The sequence below is a fragment of the Euleptes europaea genome, chromosome 5, assembly GCF_029931775.1.
Source record: "Euleptes europaea isolate rEulEur1 chromosome 5, rEulEur1.hap1, whole genome shotgun sequence".
Taxonomy (NCBI): domain Eukaryota; kingdom Metazoa; phylum Chordata; class Lepidosauria; order Squamata; family Sphaerodactylidae; genus Euleptes; species Euleptes europaea.
In genome coordinates, this window is record NC_079316.1 from 49,008,594 (window position 1) to 49,033,019 (window position 24,426).

The 24,426-nt window shown below is 43.3% G+C and overlaps 1 protein-coding gene across 1 annotated transcript; it reads right to left on the reverse strand.

Annotated features, from left to right (window-relative positions):
• Positions 1–840: 840 nt before the first annotated feature.
• Positions 841–24,039, reverse strand: ESPNL (espin like). The gene is made up of 10 exons (XM_056849668.1): positions 23,746–24,039; positions 22,151–22,341; positions 15,950–16,136; positions 13,315–13,497; positions 12,356–12,487; positions 6,551–6,689; positions 5,498–5,593; positions 3,934–4,016; positions 3,595–3,792; positions 841–2,450 (listed from the first exon to the last, which is right to left on the reverse strand). Exons 1-10 carry the CDS (start codon positions 24,037–24,039, stop codon positions 876–878), a joined length of 3,078 nt encoding a protein of 1,025 aa, XP_056705646.1. The 3' UTR covers positions 841–875.
• Between the last annotated feature and the right edge of the window lie 387 nt (positions 24,040–24,426).

Below are 24,426 nucleotides of genomic sequence, written 5' to 3' on the forward strand. Positions count from 1 at the left end.
TTAGTCTCTTGCCATGAAAACCCCAAAAAAGGGGTCGCCATAAGTCGGCTGCGACTTGACGGCACTTCACACACACACACACACACACAATGCTTAATGGAAATGCCTGGAACATGGGAATCCTAGCAATTTTTAAATTATCAGATACATAATTATTTTAACTTCTAGACTTTTGTTCAAATGACCACATTCTGCTGGTGGTTACCAAGCATGTCTTTAAGGAGTTGAAGAGATGTGTGTGTGGCCATTCACATGCTGTGGCTAAAGCCATGGGTACCTTGATATTCTCCTGCTTAGAAGAAAAATATATATGATATCCTTGGTGGCTCCAACTCTTTTTCTGGTTTCCCCCCAAGAGAATAAAGAGTGAAGGGGGAAGGGAGTGCTTAACCCTTTAATTGTCCCTTGAAAATCCTCATCACCACTATGTTGTTTTTATGCCCACTTGGTTTCATTACCATATTTCCAAGGTAAACACAGGTTGGGAATACTGAAAAGGGTAAAACACCTAGGGCAAGGGAAATTTCAGGGGCAAAACAACTGGTTAAGGAAAAGTTAAGCACCCTCTTCCTTCCTGCCCTGTCTCCAGAGGCCATTTTGTAATGGAGAAGGAGCCATCTGGCTGCAGTGTAACATGTAGTTTGCCCTCCAAGCTCTTCAGTCTTGCAGCACTTCTAGCTACTTACAAAATTACCAGTTTGTGTCTGCTTATTCCATGCAGTGTCCATGGAATAATAAATCATCATATGTCCAATGACAAAAATAGCTGGTCTTTCCATGCAGACTTTCAGTAGAGCTCTTTGAAGGCGTTAGAAGTTTTAGCAGGCCCCTCTGTGCATTCTGGATGATAGATGCCGATTCATAAATAAAGTATGCTAATGTAAAGGATGGCCTGAACCCTGAAAACTGAACATCTCCGCTTCTTTTTCTTTCCAGAAGGCAAAGCTCCTTTCAATGTATTTGCAGATTTCATCATTACTGAAGCTTCCTAGCTCAAAGCATTTCCGTGGGACGCTATCTCCTCGCTCAATAACCACACTCTGGACACTATTGCTGGATGCTGATTTTAGGTTGGTTTCAACAGATGATGTTTTGAGTTCCATGTTATTGATTGGGTTACCAAAAAACCTTGTCTTAATGTCCTCAAAGCTGTCTTTCCAGCCTCTTTTGCCTGCAGCTATTTCGTCAATCACTGCTTTGTGAAAGGCACGCACTGTTTCCCATGGATGCCTACCCAAGTGGTCAAAGACTTCAAAGCAAAGGAGATGCCTTCTTTTCCGTTCTTCTGGGGAGAGGTCCAGCTCTAGGATGTGGAAATAGCCCAACATAAACAGGTCAAGGGTTAAGCTATTGTAATCAGCAGGCTTACCATTCACGTATGGGAGAAACTGTTCTGGGGAATACACTGTGTGCTGGTGCTTGATGTGCCTGATCTGCCGAGATGGTACAAGAGAGATTATGTCCTTCCAGCAGTCAATTAGATTTTTGATAGCATACCTCTGTCGAACTAAATGGCCAAGCTTGCTCATTTCCACCAAAGGCTTCTGCGTAGGAGCTTGCTGCTTCTTAGCTTCTGCCATAATGTCTACCAGCCCCACCTTTGCAGGGTTTGAGGCTTTTACAGTATTCCTAGCCATGAGCTTCAGGGAAGGGGTGTAGGCAGATTTCTTCCAGTGACTTAAAAAAAGCAGCACAATACGTTCCTTTCGGAGCATGCTAGACTCTGCTATGGAGACAGGAGACCCAGTCACCTCAGAGGTGGCTTCCTCACAGCCAATGCCGGAATCACTGGCATTCTCCATGTCTCCAAACTCATGGTCCTCGCAAAGAAATTTCTTCTTGCCGTCACAAACGTACGATAACATTTGTTGACTTTTCTCCTTACCGGTCCCGTGTTCCCAGGGCATGACTTTCAATCCTTGGAGTTCAAAGGGTTTGTGCTGTCCCAAGAGCGCTCTTTTTTCAAAACTGCCCCTCAGATTTTTTACAGAGACACCACACTCCAGGATCTCTCTCTTGGCAGACCCTCCAGAAATAATCTCAGTCTTCCTTGACGTAGGAAGAACCGTTGGAGCTAGTCTCTCAGTCTCTTCTTTTTTCATTCCACTGATGTTGTTGAGCAACAGAGACATGCTTTTCACCACTCCAGACATGTGGCTGCACCAGGCAGGGAGCTCCTGGCTGTTCTCTTCAGATCCTTGCTGCAGAAACTGACTGTTGACTGTGATATTGACAATGGGGGTTGGGAGAACTGTCTGCAATTCCTCTGTCAGGCGTTCTAGCTCACTCTCATACTCCTGGCATTTCTTCCTCATCCGCAGCTTCTCAATCTGCTTCTCTAAATACTGTAGGTCATCCTCAGTCAGGAGCTCCCCAAAGGGGCCCAGGATGGCATTGTGTGCCTGGGAATACTGCCAATCATCTTGGTCCATAGCACAGCCTTCCTTGTTCTGGATAAGGGAAGAAAGCAAGGAAGGAATTGTGACAAGCTAAATTCAGGTCCCTTTCCTCAATGCTATCTAAATTAGTAGTCAAAGAAGTAATCAACTGAATCACAGAATCTGGTAAATATAGAATTAGAAATCATCTTGTGCATCATCAACTTCAACTCACTGATAGAAACACCATCTAATCTAAAACTATCTTTATCAAAGGACTACGTTTTCTTCATCTCCACACATGGACAATATTTTAAGAGGCTCTCTACTGAATCCACCTGTTTAAGGAACTGCATCTACCAAAACTAACCAAATGTTACTCTGCAGGAAAGCCACTTTATATACACAATCTGTGGCATGGCTTCCACTTCCAAACACGGCCACATGGGTATAATTCAGCATGGCATGATAAGTAGATCCCATCTTTTTTGGGGGGAGTAGGGGGTTTACAGTGGCATGACTGAAAGTAGGACAATTAAGGCTGAATTTTACATGGGTGACATAGAAGCAGCCACGAGTCTGGGAGCAGATGGGAATGTCCCCATACTGCTCACTACTGCCATTTCTTCCTCTCCTGCCCCTCCGCCTAACATCTGCAGAGAAGCACAGAAACTACAGAGATCTCACAAATACAATCAAAGCATCACTGTGGCCCAGCAACTTCTCTTTTACATAAATATGACTTGATTTGTCTGAAACTTGGCTTGCTTCACCATCTACAGTGAAATACAGGTCTGTTTCTGCAATTTTAATAGCAGTCAAGATTGGAATAGCAAGTGCATTTTCTGTGGACTCTACCTGTTAGGTACCACCTAGCTGGGCTGGTATCCTGATATTGCCCAGGCCTCTACAAATCCATCTATCTAGCTCTGGTTACTGAGCAAGACACAGTTACAAAAAAGACACTGCGGACATGATTTGTCCATCTGTTCTTAAGGTAACTTGGCAGTCAGGTTAGATTTATGGGTGCCATCGCAACAAAATCAAGAAAGGTGTTTTCCATTACATAGGTGCATGGAATGAAATAATCAAAATGGAATTACTAGAATTTTAATAAAAATAGTGTATAAGATAAAATAAACAGCTGTTAGGAAGTAGACAGTGTAAGAAAGGAAGTGCAATGATACTTTTCCTTTCTGTTAACTCAACATAGTACCTTCCTGCTCATTCCTTCTTCAGCTGTCAGCTGGGCCTGCAATTTCCTCACCATCACCTGCCGCTTCCACTCTGGGATGGAACATCCTCGCTCATCATGGGTTGGCACAAGGGCATCAATGTCTGAGGCTCCCAGCTCATCCAGCATTACATGGAGAGTGCCTGGTATGGTGGCTTCTGATTGCTCTCTCTTTTCACCCTGCACAGAAGACAGCCGTATTTGTAAATGGCCTTTCCATCAGTTTAAAGAAGAGCACACCAAGACTGTCCCTCAAACCATTAAACTACATGTTATCACTGTCCAACCTACAGAGTTTGAAAACAATGCTGTGATCTTGGCCTTTTGAAGAGATTTACTGATCTTTAGTTCAGCTACCGATTTGTTGGATTCATGAGCTTTCAGTGTGGTAGAGATCTTTGGAGCTGGGGAAAAAGGACAAACATAAGTTTTGTTTATTTAAAATGCATTTTAAACTGCCTTTGTCTTGAATCAAGACTCAGCATGGCTTACAATACAATACTTTCCCAAAGTTCTATGCTGAAACCTTAAATGCTAGCATCCTTCATGGGTAGTCCTAAACATTCCTGTTCTATGGGTTAACTGTTTCTCTTTAATGATCCAAAAGAAAAAAATTGTGGACATCCATACTACAATTTTAACTGAGAAACATTTTATATAGGTATATCAAAATGGGTTAATGAAGCCTGGGATTTGCAGTTTACAGAAGGTAGAACTTTAAGACACCACCTATAATCATGGCTCAAAGTCTCAATAATCAGTAATGCTGCTGGGTCTAATTTAAATAACCATCTCAAAGGTCCAATCTAAAGCACTAGAGGATGTGATGTAAGCACAGGTCCTTTTTTAATGGGAAAATTGTCCTAACCCTAATACATGGAGGAAACCACACCAACATTGGCACATAGTATGTTTTAATGTTTGAAATGATCATATCATTTTCATTTTCCTTCTAAGGCAGTTATATTACAGTACAATCATAAACCGAGTTGCACCCTTCTAAGTCCACTGAAGAATTATACCTTTCTAAGCCAACTGGGGCCCTGACCTTGATGGCCCAAGAGAGCCTCATCTCGTCAGATCTCAGAAGCTAAGTAGGGTTGGTCCTGGCTAGTACTTGGGTGGGAGACCACCAAGGAATACCAGGGTTGCTATGCAGAGGAAGGCACTGGCAAACCACCTCTGTTAGTTTCTTGCCTTGAAATCCCCATAACATGTCGCCATAAGTCAGCTGCAACTTAATACACTTTACAATCACCCAATCTCATCAGATCTCAGAAGATAAGCAGAGTCAGTACTTGGATGGGGGACCACCTCTGCTTCTCACTTGCCTGGAATGCCCCTAGCTGGGGTCTCCATAAGTTGGCTGTGACTTGACAGCACATACATGCATCTGCCAATTGACTTCAGTGGACTTAAAAGGATGTTAAGTGATTAGGATACCACAGTTAGTCAGTAGAACTGTAACCTCAGGAACATGATTTGATGCCAAATATAGACCCCCCCCCCCAAGACTAAATGCATAACTAATTTTTCAGCTAAACAAATGATATTGATAGAGGGCGCAGAGAGATAGAAGTGGGACCACAAATAAACACTCTGCCCCTCGCTTCAGAGGAAGGGGCCTGTACAAGCATTTTGATTAGGCTAGAGGTATGTTCGTGGGAAATGAGGTTGTTCTTTTGAGAATATAGTGGCATGCCATTTGAGTTTATATCAGTTGTGGCCAGCATGACATGCAGATCATCCTGATGATCAGTAGTAAAACTACACAGTACCATAAATATCCCACTGTACCACTTCCCGGCTAGATCCTCTCCATTTTATCTTCTAGGTGTGCTCAGCACTCATATTTGTCTGTGCATTCTTGGGAAGATTGACTCACCTGTTGCTTTTTGGAAAATGTTGCTAATTTCTTTTTTCTGCATCCCTGATGTATGTCTTACATGAGTCTGTAATGATCTCATTGGCTGTTGGGTTCAAGAATGCATAGAAGAAGTTTAGAGGTTTCATCTTTGAACATTAAAAACAATTATTTTGTTAAAATGTTTCTCCTATTTCCCTTTTGATGTTGAACCATAGAGCCACACAGCAGCTTCAGTATCTCTGTAGTAATGGGGCTAGTCTGAAATGAGACACCCACAATGCCATCCTAAGCAGGTTTATGCCCTCAATGGGCTTAGAAGGGTGTTAACTCTACTTAGAATGGCACTGCCACACTCTTCTTCCTGCTATGCCACCAACACCCCTTAAAATGTTAAGGAAATCCCTGCTTTTTTTTTCATCAGCAACAGCCTAGCAACACGGGTAGTGAGGAGAAGTCCATCACTGTGTAAGCCAAAAGATAAACACATGGCACTTGAGGATAGGGATATTTGAACACCAGCCAGTTTGGCTCACTTGCCATTTGCTAGTGGTGATCAGGCAGCCAATTAATCAACTAGTCAATTAATTAATTAATTAGTCTGGCTGTTTGCAACCTGTTTGTGTGTGCTCACAGGAACAGGCTACTGGAGCCATCATAAGCTGACTCCCAGCTGACAAGGGATCAGCTGGGGGTCGACCTCTGATCTCTGCTGGGAAAATGTTGCTTTGTACCCAGCAAAGTTTTGGGAGATCAAAAGCATTACTACTATCCTGCCCAGCTTGAAGGGGAGGGAAGAGAAATGAGTTCTTTCTCCTTTTCCTTTGGCAAGGTCATTGTGTGGGTATTTTGCTGAGGGGCATGTGTGGATCAGTCCATAACTTGAGTTGACTCCTGACCAATAGGAGCTGCAAACTTGTTTGGCAGCTGTTCAGGTTTCTCAATATAATCTGAACATATTCCTGATCGGCTCACAGCTGGATCATGACTGCTGAAAAGGTTCACTGAGAAATTTGTGGCATAATAACGTGATGGACCCCCACCCCCACCCCAAAAAAATCAAGAGTGCAACCATTACCTGGCCATTCTCCATAGTTGTGGTGTCATCACTCTGTGAAAAGTCTTGTCTAAATTCTGGTTTATAGTTTGTGTCCTGTGTCTTGCCTGCCTCGATCTTGGTTTGTTGGTTATTGGAATCACATTGCTGGTCAGTCTAGGTGGATAGAGAATAATATGATATATATGAAAACTGATTTCTCCAAGAGGAATGAACACAGCAGCTGATTCAAAGCCATTCCCAATGGACTCATCACAAACACTTCTTACACATTTCCACTGCCATCCTGGGATTTTCTGTTCTAGCTCTTCAGAGCTTAACAAAGTGAAGAAGTTATCACAGCAATGCACCATGCCAAATCGCTTTGTATCTCTGCATGGTTGTGAGAAAAACACTGGAAAGTACCATATGGTGTGTGCAGTTTTATCAACGATAGAGATCACAGTAGCCTTTAATTCACAAGAAAATACTATCAGAAGGAATGGCAATATCACACAAACCAATAAAACACTTAACTTCACATTTAATAGTATTTGATGAAAAGTAACATATTGATCCATTTTACAGCATAAATGTATACTTTAGCTACGATGTGCTCCTGGAGCACTATTCTCCATTCTGCTGATGCTGGGCTCATATTCTGAATGTGAGTACCCAAAGTACTGTTTGCTATCAAAATGCGGGTGCATGCAGAACGTATTCCCATTCCTAGGTACAGATAGAATCTAACTGAGAAGGCGGTGGTTGTCTAAACAGGGCATTAGGGGATGTCATCTGCAGGTGTGTGTGTTATGTTTGATGTCTTTGTATTCTGGCCCTTGACCATGTGTGTGTGTGTGGGGGGGGTGGTCACGTGCAGTTGGTGCCATAGAACATTGATGGACTGTCATCCAGTTAAAGAATGTTCAATTGCTTAATCCTCTACCTTTTAACCATTAAACTGAAATATGTTTATGTATCACCAGAACTTCTATACAGATGTCCTTTTGATATATAGAAGGAAATATTAACCAGCAATTTACTAATCCAAAATTATCCATTTTTATTAAAAGGAAAGACCACCTGGAACATTTTCTTCTTCATTCTTTAATACAACAATGCACTAGAAGCAAAAATAACAAATAATTAACAATATGCCTGTAACTTTCATCCCATCAACTAACTGCAATGTATCCAGCCAAAGATGGGTATGTGCATAAAGTGACATCAAATCACAGAGTATTTATGGTGATCCCAGAGGGTTTTCAAGGCAAGAGAGGTTTAGAGGTGGTTTGCCTTTATCTGCCTCTACATAGCAACCCTGGACCTCCTTGGTGGTCTCCCATACAAATGCTGTCAAGAGCCAACCCTACTTAGCTTCTGAGATCTGACAAGATTGGGCAATCAGCCCAAGCAGTAGAAATACAGATTCTAATCTTGGAAAATTCTAGTTCAGTGAGACAATTTGCATGCCAGAGAATAAACCCAAAAGTAATTATTCTGAAAAAATTAGAATTCAAGACAATCAAACATTCTGAATGGAGCTTGCATTTTGAGAATGAAACAGTACATTTTTAGTCCTACTGCTAGAGATTGAACTCCCCAAAATCACCAGCAGGGGGCTCCATACACTCTGGCGTTAAATATCTCGCGAGCTACTGCCCTGCTCAGCATAAAAGACAACACAAATTATGGAATTGTTCAAAAAGATACATACCAATCATGCCAGCCCTGTGCCTGGCAGGTCCATTTAAAACACAACATTTAGCAGATGAATCAATTCTGCTCTGATTGGATCTGGTCCTTAAGAAGGTCAGAATTTAACCAACTAGTGAATAATAACCAGTCTTGAAAGGAGCAGAAACTGGAGACCTCAGTCCTGTCTAGAGGATGCCAGAGACTGCATTGTGTGGCAAATGCCAGCAGGAGAAAGGGTGGAAGTCAGGGAGTCACAATTAGCATTGCATTAATATTTGAAGGATGGGCATCAGATGGCGCAGGGCTGTGCAAAAGGGCTGGAGCTTTTTGAGCTGTAGGAGGCAGGAGGCATCTGGCTTCCTCTGCTGCCCAAACTGTCCTCGCCTTCCTTCTTTTTCAGCACCTCTCCTAAAATCTATGACTTTGTTACCAAAAGGCAGTCTGTTCAGCTGGATTGAGCAGAGACCAAACAAGAAGATTCCTCTTAGGGTCAGTCCGCACAAGGTTCCAGCTTCATGGCCAGCGCAGTACTAGAGGCCAGCATGATGAGTCCTGGGGAGTGTCAGAGTCACCTTCCATCTTCCCAGGCACCCAAGGCAAATGGAGTTGCCTCCTACCATCTCCCAGAATCCACAGCAAAGATTCACATACATAGACAACTTCTTTCATCAGAGTCTCCTCCGTACATTATACATGAATATAATGGATTGGCAGGGATAGGTTACAAAAGTGTAATTCAACCAAGGGGTTAGAATAAAACAGCGAGTCATGAGACGAATGAACTCAGAGCAATTAGTAGGGGTCAAGCAGATACTCGCCACCACTTAACCTACTAAGAATTTTCAAAGGAATTGGATTTTCAAGTACTATTTCAGGAGAAGCTTCTTTGTTTCCTAAGCATATATTTATTTTATTGCAAGTACAAGCTACTCCTTGGGGTGAATGACAATAGATCAAGTCACAAATTCAAAATGCATCATTAACGTTAAATGAAAACAGCTAAAAATACTAATGAGCCCTTTCCCCCATTTCCTACCAGTTTAACCCCCAACTAGCAACAGTCACACCAACCCCACTTCCCCTCTACTGAGCTCTGGTGTGTTCACAGCAGTGGGACAGTCACCAAACATGGCTCTTTATTTTAGTTCCCTTAATTTGACGCTCAGACCTTAATAGAGCACTTACCCTTACGCATGGTTGGTTCCCTCCTTAGATTCCTGTATCCCCATCTTAAGGTGCACCTACAGAACTGAACTGAACATTTTGTTGTTGATGCAAGTCTTTGTCATTTTGGAAAGGGCAAATATTGATCTAGCGTATACATCGGCGGGGGCGGAGGGTTCTTAAGTCATCTCTACAAAAAGTGTGTGCCAATTTTATACCTCATCTTTCCAAGATGACCAGGAATCACATCTGTTGCAGTTCCATATCCTTGTATCTTTTAAGATATGTGTATTGTAGTCTCTGAACCAGTTCTTGAGAATCTAAGATCTGCCAGGCCCCAACTACTAGCCAGAGACTACATGCCTGTGAAGTAGGTTAGGCTGAGAGCTAGAGACTTCCCCCAATGATGTCACTCAGGGAGTTTAATGGCGGTGATCCCTTCTGCTCCCTGTCTCTTGTGTGATGTCTTTTAGAATGCAACTGTTTGTTACCTGTAATTCCATTATTCTTTCTGCCTACGGTCACTAAAGCTGTGATGTGGAGGACAGACTGATGGAGAGAGGGGATTCTTAACTCTCTCTTAAATCATAGTTAATTATTCCTCTTTTAGGAGGAAAACAAACTCCAGTTTGCCCATGTGCCTACATTCACACAACACAGCAAATTTAGGGTTGCCAACTTCCAGGTTGTAATCTCCTATTACAACTGATCTCCAGGCAACAGAGATCAGTTCATCTGGAGAAAATGGCTGCTTTTGGAAGGTGGACTCTATGAGGGACTGAAGTCCCTCTCCTGCCCACACCCTGTCCTCCTCAGGCTCCACCCCCAAAATCTCCAGGTATTTCCAGACCTGGCAACCCTATGAGAAAATTAGAGTTTGATTCAGGCTGTCCAATCCCAAACCAAGAAGACCTCTGAGCTGTATTCTGCATGCAGGAAAGAGGGAGGGAGTATGTCAGGCCAGCAAACGGAGTTTGTGCCTTTCCCAAAGAGTCTGTTTGTGACGTCTGAATGCAGCACTATATACAAACAGAGCAAGCTTCAAACCACAACTAAAGCTTTACCAAATCTGATTATGTTCATCAGTGACTGAATGATACTGCTTTCATTTTGTTCCCCCGCCAACAGCGTCAGAGCACAACATGTGAGTAAAAGTGGCCCAGAGAGAGCTCCTGTGTTCAGCCCCACACGTGAGCAGTGCTGTTTTATTTAGTCAATAACAAGGAGTGTTCCAGGAAGATTTTTTTTCTCCATTAATATTTTAATGGTAAACTGAGTGGTGACAGAAGGCTCTGGTTTCAGAAGGCCCTATTCCAAATCTCAGGAGGTGGCAAGGATTTTCTATGCTTTGTTCAGTGAAACCTGAGTACTTGCTTAGGATTTCAGTGCCAGCTTCTCTAGTTCACTTCAGTGCCACTCCGATGCCCCATTGTGCTTCTGCTTGCCCTCTTACAGCAGAAGAACACCAGCCATAGAAACAACTGGAAATCTAGCCGAAGAGTCTGGTCCAAGATTGCCCTTTGAACTTGTCGGGACCTTTCATATCTCACCCATCAGTTGCCTGTTAATTGCCTTCTAGTATCCATGTCCTAACAGAGGCAGAGACAGCCAAGAGACTCTGCAACATGCTTGCCCAGTCACCCTCAGCCAGGGACTTAGGTGAAAATTTTCCGCTCTACTGACAGCAAACCAAAAATAGCTGTTAAAGGCAGGAGGGGCACAGATTGGGTTCCTTCAGTGCTACAGCAGGAAGCCGGGCTCTCGCTCCAGCTTTCAACTGCTGCTGAAGACTGTGGAAACTCAGCAAGCTGTATTTCTCTAGTCTCTGTGTGCTCGCATGGAGTCTGATGGCAGAGGCCATGGGTTCAAGGGGAGAATGGGTGTGGGGCAAACAGATCTAAGGTCAGGACTCAAATGGGAAGGGTTCAAGTCAAGACTCACTCACTGACCGACATGTCTAATAGTATTATATCAAGAGATGTGTCTTTCTGCTGTTGGCCAAGACAGTTAAGCAAGCCACACCAGAAAGGCAGCCCCCATAACTATCATTTCCTGCCTGTTCAGCACGATTCTCATCCCGTAGCAAGCATGCCCAACTTTTTTATATGAATCCATACTCGAGACATGCTGGGTCTTTTTATCTGCCCAGGGAAATGAGCCTTTAAAGTTACAATCTATTGACTGCGTTCAACTGCTTATAGCTAGAGCTGCCAGGTAGCTGGAACCGGCAGGCAATTGCCTGCCAATCCAGCAGGCTGCTGCTTGGAGCAGCAGCCGCACGCAACATGCTTACAGTGCTATTCACACAGCCCAAATAATGCACTTTCAATCCACTTTCACTGCACCTTAACGATCGTTTGCAAGTGGATTTTGCCAGTTCACACAGTAAAATCCACCTTCAAAGTGCATTGAAAGTGCATTATTTGGGCTGTGTGAATAGCACCTACATCACTGCTGGGTTTACTTATGGTAGTGCTGCATCGCAATGGGTCGCTTTACCATGGGGGTTTGAGCAGTAAAGTGCCCCATTGCAATGCGGCACTTCCAGGAGTAAGCCCAGCAGTGATGTGAAGGGGAAAGGAATGATTTTTGTCCCTGTCCCCCCTCCCCCCTGCTTCCATCTGATCAATGTGGCTATTAGTCCATACCGTTCCATTGATCACAGGAATAAACCTTCCCTGGATTGTAATGGGCTCCAGGAAGGAGGAAATGTGTGTGTGTGGGGGGAAGATCCTCCAATCTTTTCGCCCATAGATTGCAGGATTTAAACCATAGTTTCCTTGTTTTAAATATGCTTCTGGCTGAGATTGCTCTTTCAAAGGGGATACAACAAACTGTCCTCATGACATGATAATCTTCTCTCTTATGTGCACATCCTACTTCTACAAAGTAGAAGTCTCATCTGCATTTCCAGAGTCTCACAAGGAAGATAAACTCTGTATGTGTGTGTGTGTGTGTGTATAAAATAATGTTTTAGTTACCATCTTCTCCACCTCTTGCAGATAGCGTGCACATTGCTGGTGTCCATTGTATTCTGCCAGGTCTCGTGCAGTGTAACCATCCACATCACGTATGCCTGGATCTACTTGGTGGGAGATAAGCATTTGACAGCACTGCAAATAAAACAGGCCATTTTGTAGTAGTTACAAGCATCAGTTCCCCTACATTAATAATGCCGTGTAAGACAGAAAATTAGCACAACATAAAAAAAGTTAGGCTAGAACTTTTGATGTAATAATTATTTATTTGCAGGAAGTTTTTACATAAGGAAACAGTTAAAAAAAGTGACTCTCCCCACCTCCAGGCAGAAGTGTACAGCCCATTCTACCGCCTCAAGATTCTACCACCTCATTCTGCTGCATCTATAGGCCAGGTAAGAATTCACCTGCTAATTAAAAGGTAGCAGAGGTGGTACCAGGGAAACGTCTTTGGTGTGTGACCAAAGAAAAAGCCAGATACCCAGCAGAAACCCACTGCAATCCAGAAGGTAGGGGAATAGACGAGCTTCCAATGATTATCTCAGCTGTCCAGAAAGGCATGTTATGAGCTGAAGAAACTTGTCACATATCTGGATTTTCAAAAGGGAAAGCTCATTACCTTGCCTGTTACACACTGAATACTAAGATAATGGAATAGTATGGTGGGATGACCTCCAACATATAGCAGTGCTCCTATATGTGGACGCCATCTTATGTCTGGAGATCGTCATATGTCTACTCTGCCCCTCTTAAAATCTCTTTCTTACTTGGAAACTCATGTATGGCTGTCCCACTGATATGAACACAGTAGCTACTAAGAACACGGGATCAGATTATTCAAACCACTAGGTTTGGCCAACTCTAGAAACTGACCACAGGTGTGGTCTTCTGCAGTCACTAACTGAGCTCTTCCCCCCCTTTGTTTCCTCACTAGACTCATTCTGCAACGTATCATAAAATACCTTCAGCTGCCCATTCTCTGCTGCATCGTGAAGAGGGGTTCCTCCCCAGAGGTCTAGCACCACCTCAGCTCCCATAAGGAGCAGTCTGTCCACAATGGGTGTGTGGCCCTCTCTGGCAGCAAAATGGAGTGCAGTGGCTCCTTCCTCATCCTGGGCTCCAAGGTTGATATTCGTGAAAGTCACCTACACAAAAGAAAAGGGAGGGTCATGAGGACTGTGGGACAGGGACAGGTGTGGTAGAACAGCTAAGAGAATGAGTTGTGACCTGGGAGGTTTCCAGTTCAAATTATCCTCTGCCATGAACTCCCTAGATGGCCCTAGACTGGCAGTTTTACCTCAACAGAGGAGACAATAAAGTGGCCTACTTTACAAGGTTACTGTAAGGATTATAAGACAATGTATGTGGAATGCTTTAAACACTGCATGTGCTGTATAAATGATGATGATTATCCTTTCATTCACCTGCTGCTACAGCTGACTTCTGTACAAGTGCTGATTTTCAGCAACAGGAGTCCAGAGTTTCTGTCTACCCACCTTTGTCTGTAAAACCCCTGTCCTCTCCTCAGTTAAGATACCACCAATCCATTGCTTCCGAAATTCTTCAAACCACAGCTATGGGGTTCATCCCCCAAGAAGTCCGAACATTGATTCGGCCCCACCTTTTGCTAGGGGAAATAGCTCTGGAAGTCTTGTGGAAACTACTGAACACCTCATATAACTATCCCATGGATACGCTGACATTATGGTTGGTCAGGGTAGACAAGGAGAAATAAAAGGGCCGCACCAGTCACAGGAGATAAAAAATAAGGCTAAGGCTGTTGGGGCAAAATAGGTTAAAAATATTTTATTACTTAGTAGCTACTGAACTAATACTCTTCTTTGAAAAACCACTACAAGACTAACAGATTTCCCTGAAGAAGCCTCTTGAGCAAAATGCATAGGGAATTTTTATCTGAGGAATAAAAATATATTTACCTATTTTGCACCATCGGCCTTGGCCTTATTTTTTTTTAATCTCCTGGTCACAATAGACACCACTCAGAAATTTGACGTCTTCCCAGTGGTTTCCTTGGGTTTCTTTGTAGACACCAATGCTGTAATATATGTGTGGGATTCCAACCAATGGGCACGCATGAATGGAACTGGTTGGGGGACGGTGAGTGTCCAGGGGTTTAACCATAGGGAAAACCTCAGGTTCATCTGCAGCAACCAAAGTCTTCAAGTTCATCATGATTGCTTGCCTGTGTCTAATGCCAAATGCTCTTTCAACATAACTGGAGAGTAAAAAATCACCTGTGGTATATCTAAGGTCAAGGATGTGTATGTATCAGGACTCTTTCTGAATTCATCATCCTTAACAATCAAACCTTCGTTCCCATGCTCCTGTCGGTAAACCATTGTTTCTGCAAGGTGGGCATGATCGAAGGTCGTGATTTTGTGTTCCAAGCGCTCACTGGACTGTCCACCACATGACAGTCACTCCCTCATTTTATGAACGAGCCTCTCCTTGTTAACCCAGCCTTCCCTAGAGCAAGAGCTACTTAAAGCAAAGGAAATGGGGGAAAAGGTTTTCTTAGAGCTATAACTTGCCAACTCCTGCATTACTCAGATCCTGGCTAAAATTAAAACAGCAGGAGGCCATTCCTGGTGGGAATCCTTACTTGGATATCTCCTTCAGCAACAGGAATTTTTAATGCCATGCTACATTTACAGTTATAATCCTGGGTTTTCAAGTCATCCTGGTATTTTCCCTAATCAGTCTTGCTGTGTGAAGAGACAACTCCATAGGCTATATGCCATGCAAGAGTTTGTCCCTTTTCCTAAACACAACTGGAGCTAAGGGAAACTCTTCTTAAATCCAACTAGCATTGGTTTTGTTGTTGCTTTTCATATTAAAACAAACAAACAAACAAACAAACAAACCTAGGAGACTGGGCTCAGCTTCACTGGGTTGTATTTTGTTTTTCACACCACCCCAGTTTTTGCATGGAACACTTGATCCCATGCAAAAGAGAATGCCACAATGGTTTAAATTCAAGCACCACTAAAGCATGAGTTTGTTTACCCCCCGCCCTCCAGTGCCAAATCCACAACCCTTCTGCCACGCAACTATGCCCCGCAGACACAATTTCCAAGCCATCAACCAGGCCATTCCTATTTGATCTGACAGTGATCCATTCAACCCAGTAACTTGCCTGGCAACCATCCTGCGAAGTTATGTCATCACAGAATCATTCTACCACTCCATATTGATAGAGCCACCAATATGATGATCTGATCAAGCAACCTGGAGAGCCAACTACCAGTCCAGGATGTTGACATCAAATTTCTTCCCTTTTCTTTTTCCTCTTTCTGCTTAGGGAACAGGGGGTAGGCTGGGTAGGGTAAGTAGCTGGTGGCTGAGGGAAGGGATAGGCTGTGTGGGGGGGATGTTGCTCTTTAAAGGGATCATTTGTTTAAATGCCCCTTTGTTTGAAAGCGCCCTTCAAAAATAAATGGATGTGTCATGCAAAGTATACTTACTGGTTTTGTGCTTTACCTCAAATTGCTGGTTAAGAGTCAAATAATTTACAGTAGTGTATTTATGCAGTTGACAAGAAACATTGCTTGCAATTTAGAATAACTGCAGGCTTACCAGCCAGATGACAACAGCATAGTGGCCACCACCAGCAGCTGCATGCAATACAGTCATGCCATCGTGTGCTCTCAGGTGCACGTTAGCTGCACAGTCCTTCACCAGGAACTGGACGATGTGCAGGTGGCCCTCCTGGCAAGCAAGGTACAGCAGAGTAGCTCCACTCCGAGTCTGCTTGTTTACAGAGCTGTTGAAAGAAAGGAATTATACAGAGTTTAGAAGTGGTAGTGGAACTTCTTGTAACGATCTATTCACGTTTAGGGCATTTCAGCAATAAGGCCAAGCTTAAGGTAAAGGCAGGAGCAACATTTTCACAGTGACCGATTTGAAAGTGTCTTTAGTCCCAACATTCCTCCATTCTCCAGAGTCAAGCTCTGAAAAAGGGGATTCTGCAAGTTTACAGCAGAAGTCCCTTCTACATAGCGCTGATTGGCTAGTTCTTTTGACGTCACCAAGAAACACCCAAATGCAATGCCTGATTTTGTACTTTAAAAAATTGAATTAATAAGGTGAGAAATTAACCTATACAGTACTTTTAAAATAAAAGGCAAACAGCATGCCTGCAGCATGTGAGAGGGGCACAACTGTCTGCTATGCCAGTGTTTGATTTGCTGGCATGCACATCTGTCATTCAGGTGGCAAAGCCACAAAGAATCCAACTAATAACAGAGCTAAGGGACCTGCTATAAATTCTACTTTCATATCATGCCTGTCTTCATCCTTCATCAAAATGTGCATACTGAGATGAAACTTGACTCAAGAAGTGTACAAAGATAGCTTTCAGATGAGAAATAGTAAAATCATCCAACAAATGTACTTCTAAAACCTTCTATAGATTTCTATAACCTATTTTTTCACCTCTGTAACCCAGGGTTACAACAACAGGTTATGGCACCCATTCTGAATCTCCCAGTATTCCTGCACTGTATCCTAAACAATGGCAGTCTACTCCAAAAAACTGTTCACTTCCCTCAGCTAGTATTTCTCCTAACTACTAAGTTCTCATCCATTCCAGTAATGCTGAAATGACTGTGAGGAAGGCCAGCAGTATCCACAGAAAGGTCTGCTCTCAGATTCCGGGCTCCTTCCCTAAATGTTCAGCTTTCATTTTCAAAAACATCTAGCCCTTTATCTTGTGAAAAGCCATGTAGTTAAGAGTCTACCTGATTAGTAAGAAAAAAGCCAGACATCACCTTTCAATGTCACGGCCAGTAAGTACAAAGGCATTCGGATAACTGACAAACATTTCAACATTATTTTCAAAAGCTATACAGTTGTCAGTATCTAATACAATTAAATAACTTTAAACATATTCAACATCCTGTATTTAAGTTTTGGATGTTCTGCAGTAATCCTTCCCACCTACAATGCCTTTAGCCCCTTCAGGGCAAACGTCCTAGCTTTAGGCTTGGTGGAAGGAGATGATAGTGGTTCATTCCCAGATCAATTTGCAGACTCAGCTACATGACCACCATTTGCAGATTCCAGATGCACAAATGGTCAGAAGTAACATGTATCTGGGCCTTAAGCATACTTTTAAAGAACATTAGATTACCTTTCCCCCAACAACTCCATGCACAGAATTAAATAGATACAGTTTTACCTGTCACTGCTTTGCTATTGTTGGGAGAAAGCAATGCTTCTTGAACATCTGCATGTCATGAATTTGCCAGAGGTGCACATCTACTAGTTAAAAGATTGCTACTTTATGGAAAGAACCATGGATCAGTGGTACAGTGCATGCTTTCCATGCAGAGAGTCCTTGGTTCAATCCCTGGGATCTCCTCTTAAAGAATTTCAGGTGGCAGGTGCTAGACAGATGTTTCTCTGCCTGAGACCCTGGAGAGCCACCCCCAATCAGAAAAGACAATACTAAGCAAGATGTACCAATGGTCTGATTTGGTAGAGGACCACTTCATGTGGTCAAAAGGTGACACTAGGTCCAGGTAATTGAAGTAACTGAGAGAAAGGAGCAAAATTGTTTGGAACGGGCATTCTAATGTGAAAACGAAAGAGGCATTCTGATGAAAATGGAAGCCGGGGAATTGGACAGCCATATAGAAAGGAACAAATTCCCACCAGTGGATGATTGGTATATGTAGACTGAGTGTAACAAAGCCCCAGAGCTGTGAGAAACATAGCAGGCATTAGGCTTTGAGCACACTACATTGTTATGACCAGCTGACAAGTATTAAGAGCAGCAGCAGCGAAAATAGTAGCAGTTGCTGTAGTGTTCCTGTATTGTAGTATGGTAGTATTCACAAAGCAGCTATTCTGAATGGGAAAGCAAATGTAGATGACAACTGAAATCATGGCCAAAAATGCAGGGTCTCTTAACCCACTTTATTCCCCATTTCAGCCAGGATCAAATTTACCCGGGCTGGGGGGAAAACTGTATGCATTACCTTGAAAAGCTGGGACGAAACTGTGCCAGTCGATCCATGTAAACAGAAAATGTGGGAGACATGAAGTTCCTGTTTAGTTTGGCACACACCCCACGCCCCGGTGATTGGTCGTTTCAAACTGACCAACGAAGGCCTTCCCTGCCCTGGGAAATGACCAATCACTAGGGGCGGGGGTGTTGCAAGCTAAACAGGAACTGTGCATGTCTCCCACATTTTCTGTTTACATGGATGGGTTTTCACACAGTTTCATCCCTGCTTTTCAAGGTAATGCGTACAGTTTTCCCCTAGCCAGGGTAAATTTGATCCTGGCTGAAACGGGGACTAAAGTGGGTTAAGAGACCATGCGTTTTTGGCCCATGTGTCCTTACTCTTAGGAAACAGCATGCAAAAATATTCAAGAAGGGAATCAAAATAGGTTAAGTGAATAAGTATCACAAGTGCCAGTATATAGACAGCCAACATGGCACAGAGGCTAGATTGCTAAACTGTGGAAATCCAGTTTCAAGTCATGGCAAAATGGGCCTGTTAGCATCGTAGCCTAACCAATCTTACTGGGTTCTTGTGAAGATAAAGGGGGGAGGGGTATGCCACCCAAGGTTTTCCTTGGAAAAACAGGATTTTAAAAAAGGGAAATAAATTGGTTTTAACTAGATTCATACACATCAGTATATTCCAGTAAACACTTGGATACTCTAGATCAGAGGTCCCCAAACTGTGCTCCAAGGAGCACTTGGTGCTCCGCAAAACATCTCCTAGTGCTCCATGAAGAGATTGGAAAGAAAAATACTACTGTCATTCAGTTTAGAATATAGGTGCTAGGTGAAAATTAGTGCTCCGTAACAAATTTCTCTCCTGAAAAGTGCTCCATGACTCAAAAAGTTTGGGAAACTCTGCTCTTGATAAAGAAGATATGCTTATGGTAGAATTTGCCACTACCGCAAAACAATATGACTCAAAGAGTAGTGTCAGTTGCTTCCATTTGCCAGCAGAGGGCAGGTATGTTTCTTCTATCTGGCCTCCCTTTCACCAGAACAGTAGATGAGTGATGAGGAACACAGAATTGCTGCCTGTAGCTTTTTGGTGCCTGTCATCAACAGGTACACGGACACTACTGATGTCTGTTGGTTGACTGAGTGGTCCTTAAGAACCAACTGCTTTGATTAACCATTTAAAAACCATTTGATCAACTAAGAAGGTAAGCTCAACCTTAACAGAAAAACACATTTTTAAAAAACAATTATGTCCCATCCAAGCACTTATAAAAACCATAGCAGGCAACTATCACCTAAGGAGAAATATTCTTCTGTCATACCAAAGGAATGCCTCTTCAAAAAGGATGCCTGCTGCCATACATGGATATATCATATAAAAAAGAGAAGGTACTTTCCCACCTCAAAAATCTTGTTTTATTCAAATTCAGATTTATGTGTTTTTATTAATTACATTATTATTATTATTTACAGTTAACCAGCTAATTTTTTATTGGATAAGCATCCTGATGCTCTGACCTGGATGGCCCAGGCTAGCCTGCTCTTGTCAGGTCTCAGAAGCTGAGCAGGGTTGGCCTTGATTAGTACTTGGATGGGAGACCACCAAGGACGTCCAGGGTTGTTACACAGAGGAAGGAAATGGAAAACCACCTTTGAACATCTCTTACTTTGAAAACTCTACGGGGTCACCACAAGTCGGCTGCAACTTGAAAGCACTTTCCACCACCAATCATCCTAGTGTTTCACTTCAGGCTTTTAAAGTGGCTCTAGTTTTAAAGCAACTGCAAAACTTATCTGGGCCAGAACACTCATCCATATTACACACAACTGCCCTGCACCTTCTCTTTCACACAAACAATAACCAGACATTAACAAAAAGAGCTCAAGAGAGGCTAAAAGACATTTTCAGCCTTCCATATGAGGCTCTGTCTAGTCACTAAACAGGCATTACCTACTCTAGGTTTTTTCCCCATAGGATTTTAAAGCCTTTATTTCATAGTTTTTTTTCTCTTTGCTGCTTAGTGAGAGCGTCCTTTCTAGTGCTCTTCCTAGTCCATGTTTGGTTTATAGGACAGAAAAAAAACTTTGTACAACTTGGTGGCATTTCTCACTGAAGAAAAGGTGCTCTAGACTGTTCTTCCTCCTGTACTTCACCTCATGCACTCTCCTCCAGTATTCCATGCTTCCACAGCTTTGTCTCGGTTGTACATGAAATTCTGCACACTTCTCTTGCTCCATCTCTTCCCCCTCCCACAGCATTTGTGCTCCTCATATTTCCCTCCAAGAAGGAGCTCAGTCAACCACTGTGATCCTAGTAGACAACAAATCTTTGGTGAGGGAAAGATGAGCCCAAGGTCTCCTGGAGCGAATTGTAACAACACACGAGGGACTAGAGTGGCAACTACCTCTTGGTAATTAGAAATATGATGCTTTGGGAATATCTACCAGAGTGACATATTGGAAAACTCATCTGACTGATAAGCATGATGCTGAAAGAGTGTCAGGAAGACTTGCACTGACAACAATAGCCTCAGGCATCACGAAAAACGGATGCCTGCTTCTTTGGGCCCGATCCACAGTCCACCGAAATGAGAGAATGAAAAAACTCCCATTGATGTCTGCCAAGGTAGAGAATGTTATTTATTTCTTCATTTACCCCATGTTTCATCATAATAAAGACTCAAAGTGGCTTACATCATTTTCCATCTTATCCTCACAACAACCCTATGAGGTAATTTAGGCTGAGCGTATGTGCCTGGCCCATCAGAGAAGGTGAAGCAAATCAGATGAAATCATAGCCACCTACCCCAAATCATTTACTCCTGGGACAGTTCATGACTATTTATCCTGTCATTCTGCAGCCTAGTTCAATGAGCTGAACACTGAGCTCTGCATGCCTTTGTGAAAAAAATAGGATCTTGAAAGAGGTCTGCTGACCTGCAGTAGTCTGCTGAAGGAGACAAAGGCATTGGAGTGGATAAGAGGGGACTTCTTTGTTTGTTTGAAACCCAGTCCTGTAAAGATCCAACACAGAGCATCTGGAAATGCTGTGGCATAGAAACCAAACACCAAGGAAAACTCCATTCTGCTGACCTACTTAGCTATGTGCTTTCAGAACCCTTTGGACCTGTTCACAAGGTAATTGAAACTGTCTTTATTCTGTACTAATGGTTCCCAGACACACAACAGCATGAAAAATGGATGATGTGAATAGAAACACACAGATACACTTATTTCCTCAATCCAAGTAGCACAAGAAAGTGCAGATGTGATAGCAGAAATCACTGCAAGAGAATACCCACATGCACCCAGACCACACACAATGCTTTTGTCATGAAATCCTAGGCACAGTGATGCTCAGGAAGAAAATGGAGCATCTCCTATTGTTGACCTAATTTTATAGAAGGATTTGATATGGGCAGGTTGTATGGTCTGATCTACACATTCAACAGAATGAAATGGGAATGAGGTCATAGAATGGACTGCTCTACTTCAGATTGTGTATGGGGAAATCACATTTTTAAATGCTCCCTTAGGTTTAAAAAATGCTCATACAAGAGGAAGCAGGCTGGAATAGGCTCTTTCTCTCTGCAAGGAGTGTGGGGAACCATTAAATATGGGGAAGCATTAAAAATGGCACACACACACACACCCATTTGTCACACAAAGTGGTCGCATCCACTCATTGCCTCAGGATTCCACTGCCTCATTCCAGACCTTAGTGAAAAGTAGGAGTGAGGGGTACTGTGCCTTGCATTCTTTCGTGGGTTGTGCTCTGGAAAGCAGCATGCTGTGCTTTCGCCTACCTGCAGTCTGCAGCCACCAGCAGTTTCAGGCAGGTGAGATCTCCTTTGGCAGCTGCGTAGTGGGCTGGCACTGCTCCTTCCTGAGTCTCCGAGGCAGTGTTGTAGCCTGCCTGGACCAGCCACTTAACAACTTCTGAATGCCCAAAGCGAGCGGCCAAGTGGAGGGGAGAAGCCCCAGAAGCATCTTCCTCCTGTTAAAAGGAGGACAACGTTTAGAAAGCATGGCAAATATTTCCCCACCTTCCCCAGGGCCTGTCCAATTGCACTCAGACGCTGTTTAAAATACCGTTCTCACAGATATCTCTGAATGACAATAAACTGAGCTCATGACCACATAGATTACAACCATCCTGGAGAGTATCAATACCACCACCAGTAATCACCAGGATATCAGACAGTGGTGCTCCATGAGTCTCTACGTGGTGGGATGATTGGACGTGTTACTGGCCTTTAGTCAGGATACAACAGGAGTTGACATGTGTTGAAAATATGGTATGAAGTGTTTTGTGAGGAACATAGCCTAAGATGCTGTAAAGCATTCCTGTGGAGCACAGGGAGTACTCTACAAATACATTTCAATTCTTCAAGCAAATAGGGCAAAAGGGACAATACAGAAAGAAAGCTTAATGCAACTCATTTTTGAATCAGCTTCTCTACAGAACACACCAAAGGAGGCTGGGTCAACTTGAACATATCGTCTTTGGAGGGCCAGTCTCTCACCAGAACTATTAAAGCAACTAAATTGGGATATGTCTTTATGCTCTCGTTCGGATTGTACGTTCTAGTCCTGAAGATGCTGGGTGATTTATATTCTAACAAAATAGCATTCAGATGCACACAGAAACATTAATCCTATGTGGTCACAGATTTTCTGATGATTTCTGGCATTACCGTGCTTGGAAGTTATTATCCCAGTTGCCAACTTGTACAGAGGTCTACAGACAAAGGCTGTCTACATTTAGAAGGCGGTCCCAGAATTCAATCACATTCAAGTGTGACTGAAAACAGAACATCGATTCTCAGTGTAGGGGCACCAGGGACATAGAGCAAGTTGAGCCCCCTCACCAAACAAATGAATGTCTTTGAGTGTCGTTTTATTTGTCCCCTAAAGGTGAATGTTTTTCTCCATTCACTTCCTGGACCAGTGTCACGAGGAGAGCAAAATTTGTCCTCTATTACTCTAGCTGACCCAGCATTTAATGACAGAAGATTGTTAGGGTCATGCAATGTACGCTGAGATGCAGTGCACTCACAACAGAGCGACTTGCATACAATTTGCCCCTCCCCCCTCCACGGCTGCCACTACAAGCACACAATGCCCCTTGTCATTACAAGCTGCAACTTGCTCATTTTCAGTACAATTAAAGTATCACTCAGATGAGGAGGGTTAAGTGCTGATGACAGTGCAACCTGACCAGCTATTTGCAGGCCAAGCTCGCTGACACTGTTTACAACACAGGACTACTCAAATCAGCAACATGGGCAAACACACTACACATTTGCCAAGCTGGGAATCCCAATGGCCTTTGCTGCAAGCAAGCTTCTGCTTTCCCTGGGCACCACTGTGGAAATCCTGTTGACGTCAGCAATCTTACCTGCATGCTGCACCCTCCATCTTTGATCAGCCACTGCAATTCAACTAAGTTTCCCACAGCTGCTGCGTCATGTGCCGGAGTTGCGCCATTGCTTGCTCTCTGATTCCCAGGCAGCTTTGCTTGCAGTACCAAGAACTTGAGGCACTCTAGCCTGCCTGCTCGTGATGCATGATGGACCAGGCCTGCTCCCAAATAGTCAGTAATATTCTGGCCCAGAGCACCACCTATGTGCAGCTGCTCCAAGGTAGCCAAGTCTCCAGCCTTGGCTGCCGTAATAGCCCTGTGGTCGCCCATCCCCGGAAGCCTTCCTGTTTTCTTTACTGGAAGGTCCTACTTTCTCAGTCTCTTGTTTTGTGTACTAGGCAGATGGTGCATGTCTCTTGTTACCTGGTAAAGAACTGCAGGGAGCATACGTAGTGCAGGGGGGCATGGGCTTGGGATGGGACACAGCTGGCAAGAGAGCAGCAACAAGCTTCAGGCCAAGTCAGAATTGCATTAGCTCTCCTTCCTCCCATAAACCTCACTACCAAGTAACTGAAAAGTGAACTAATTAAATTAAACCAAGCTTTCTGCTGTAACTCATTTGTTAAACATGATGCTTTCAAATGCAATTTTTACAATGAAATTATTATTGTCTGCCTCATTTGTATACAAGTATTTACCCAAGTGACCCATAAAACT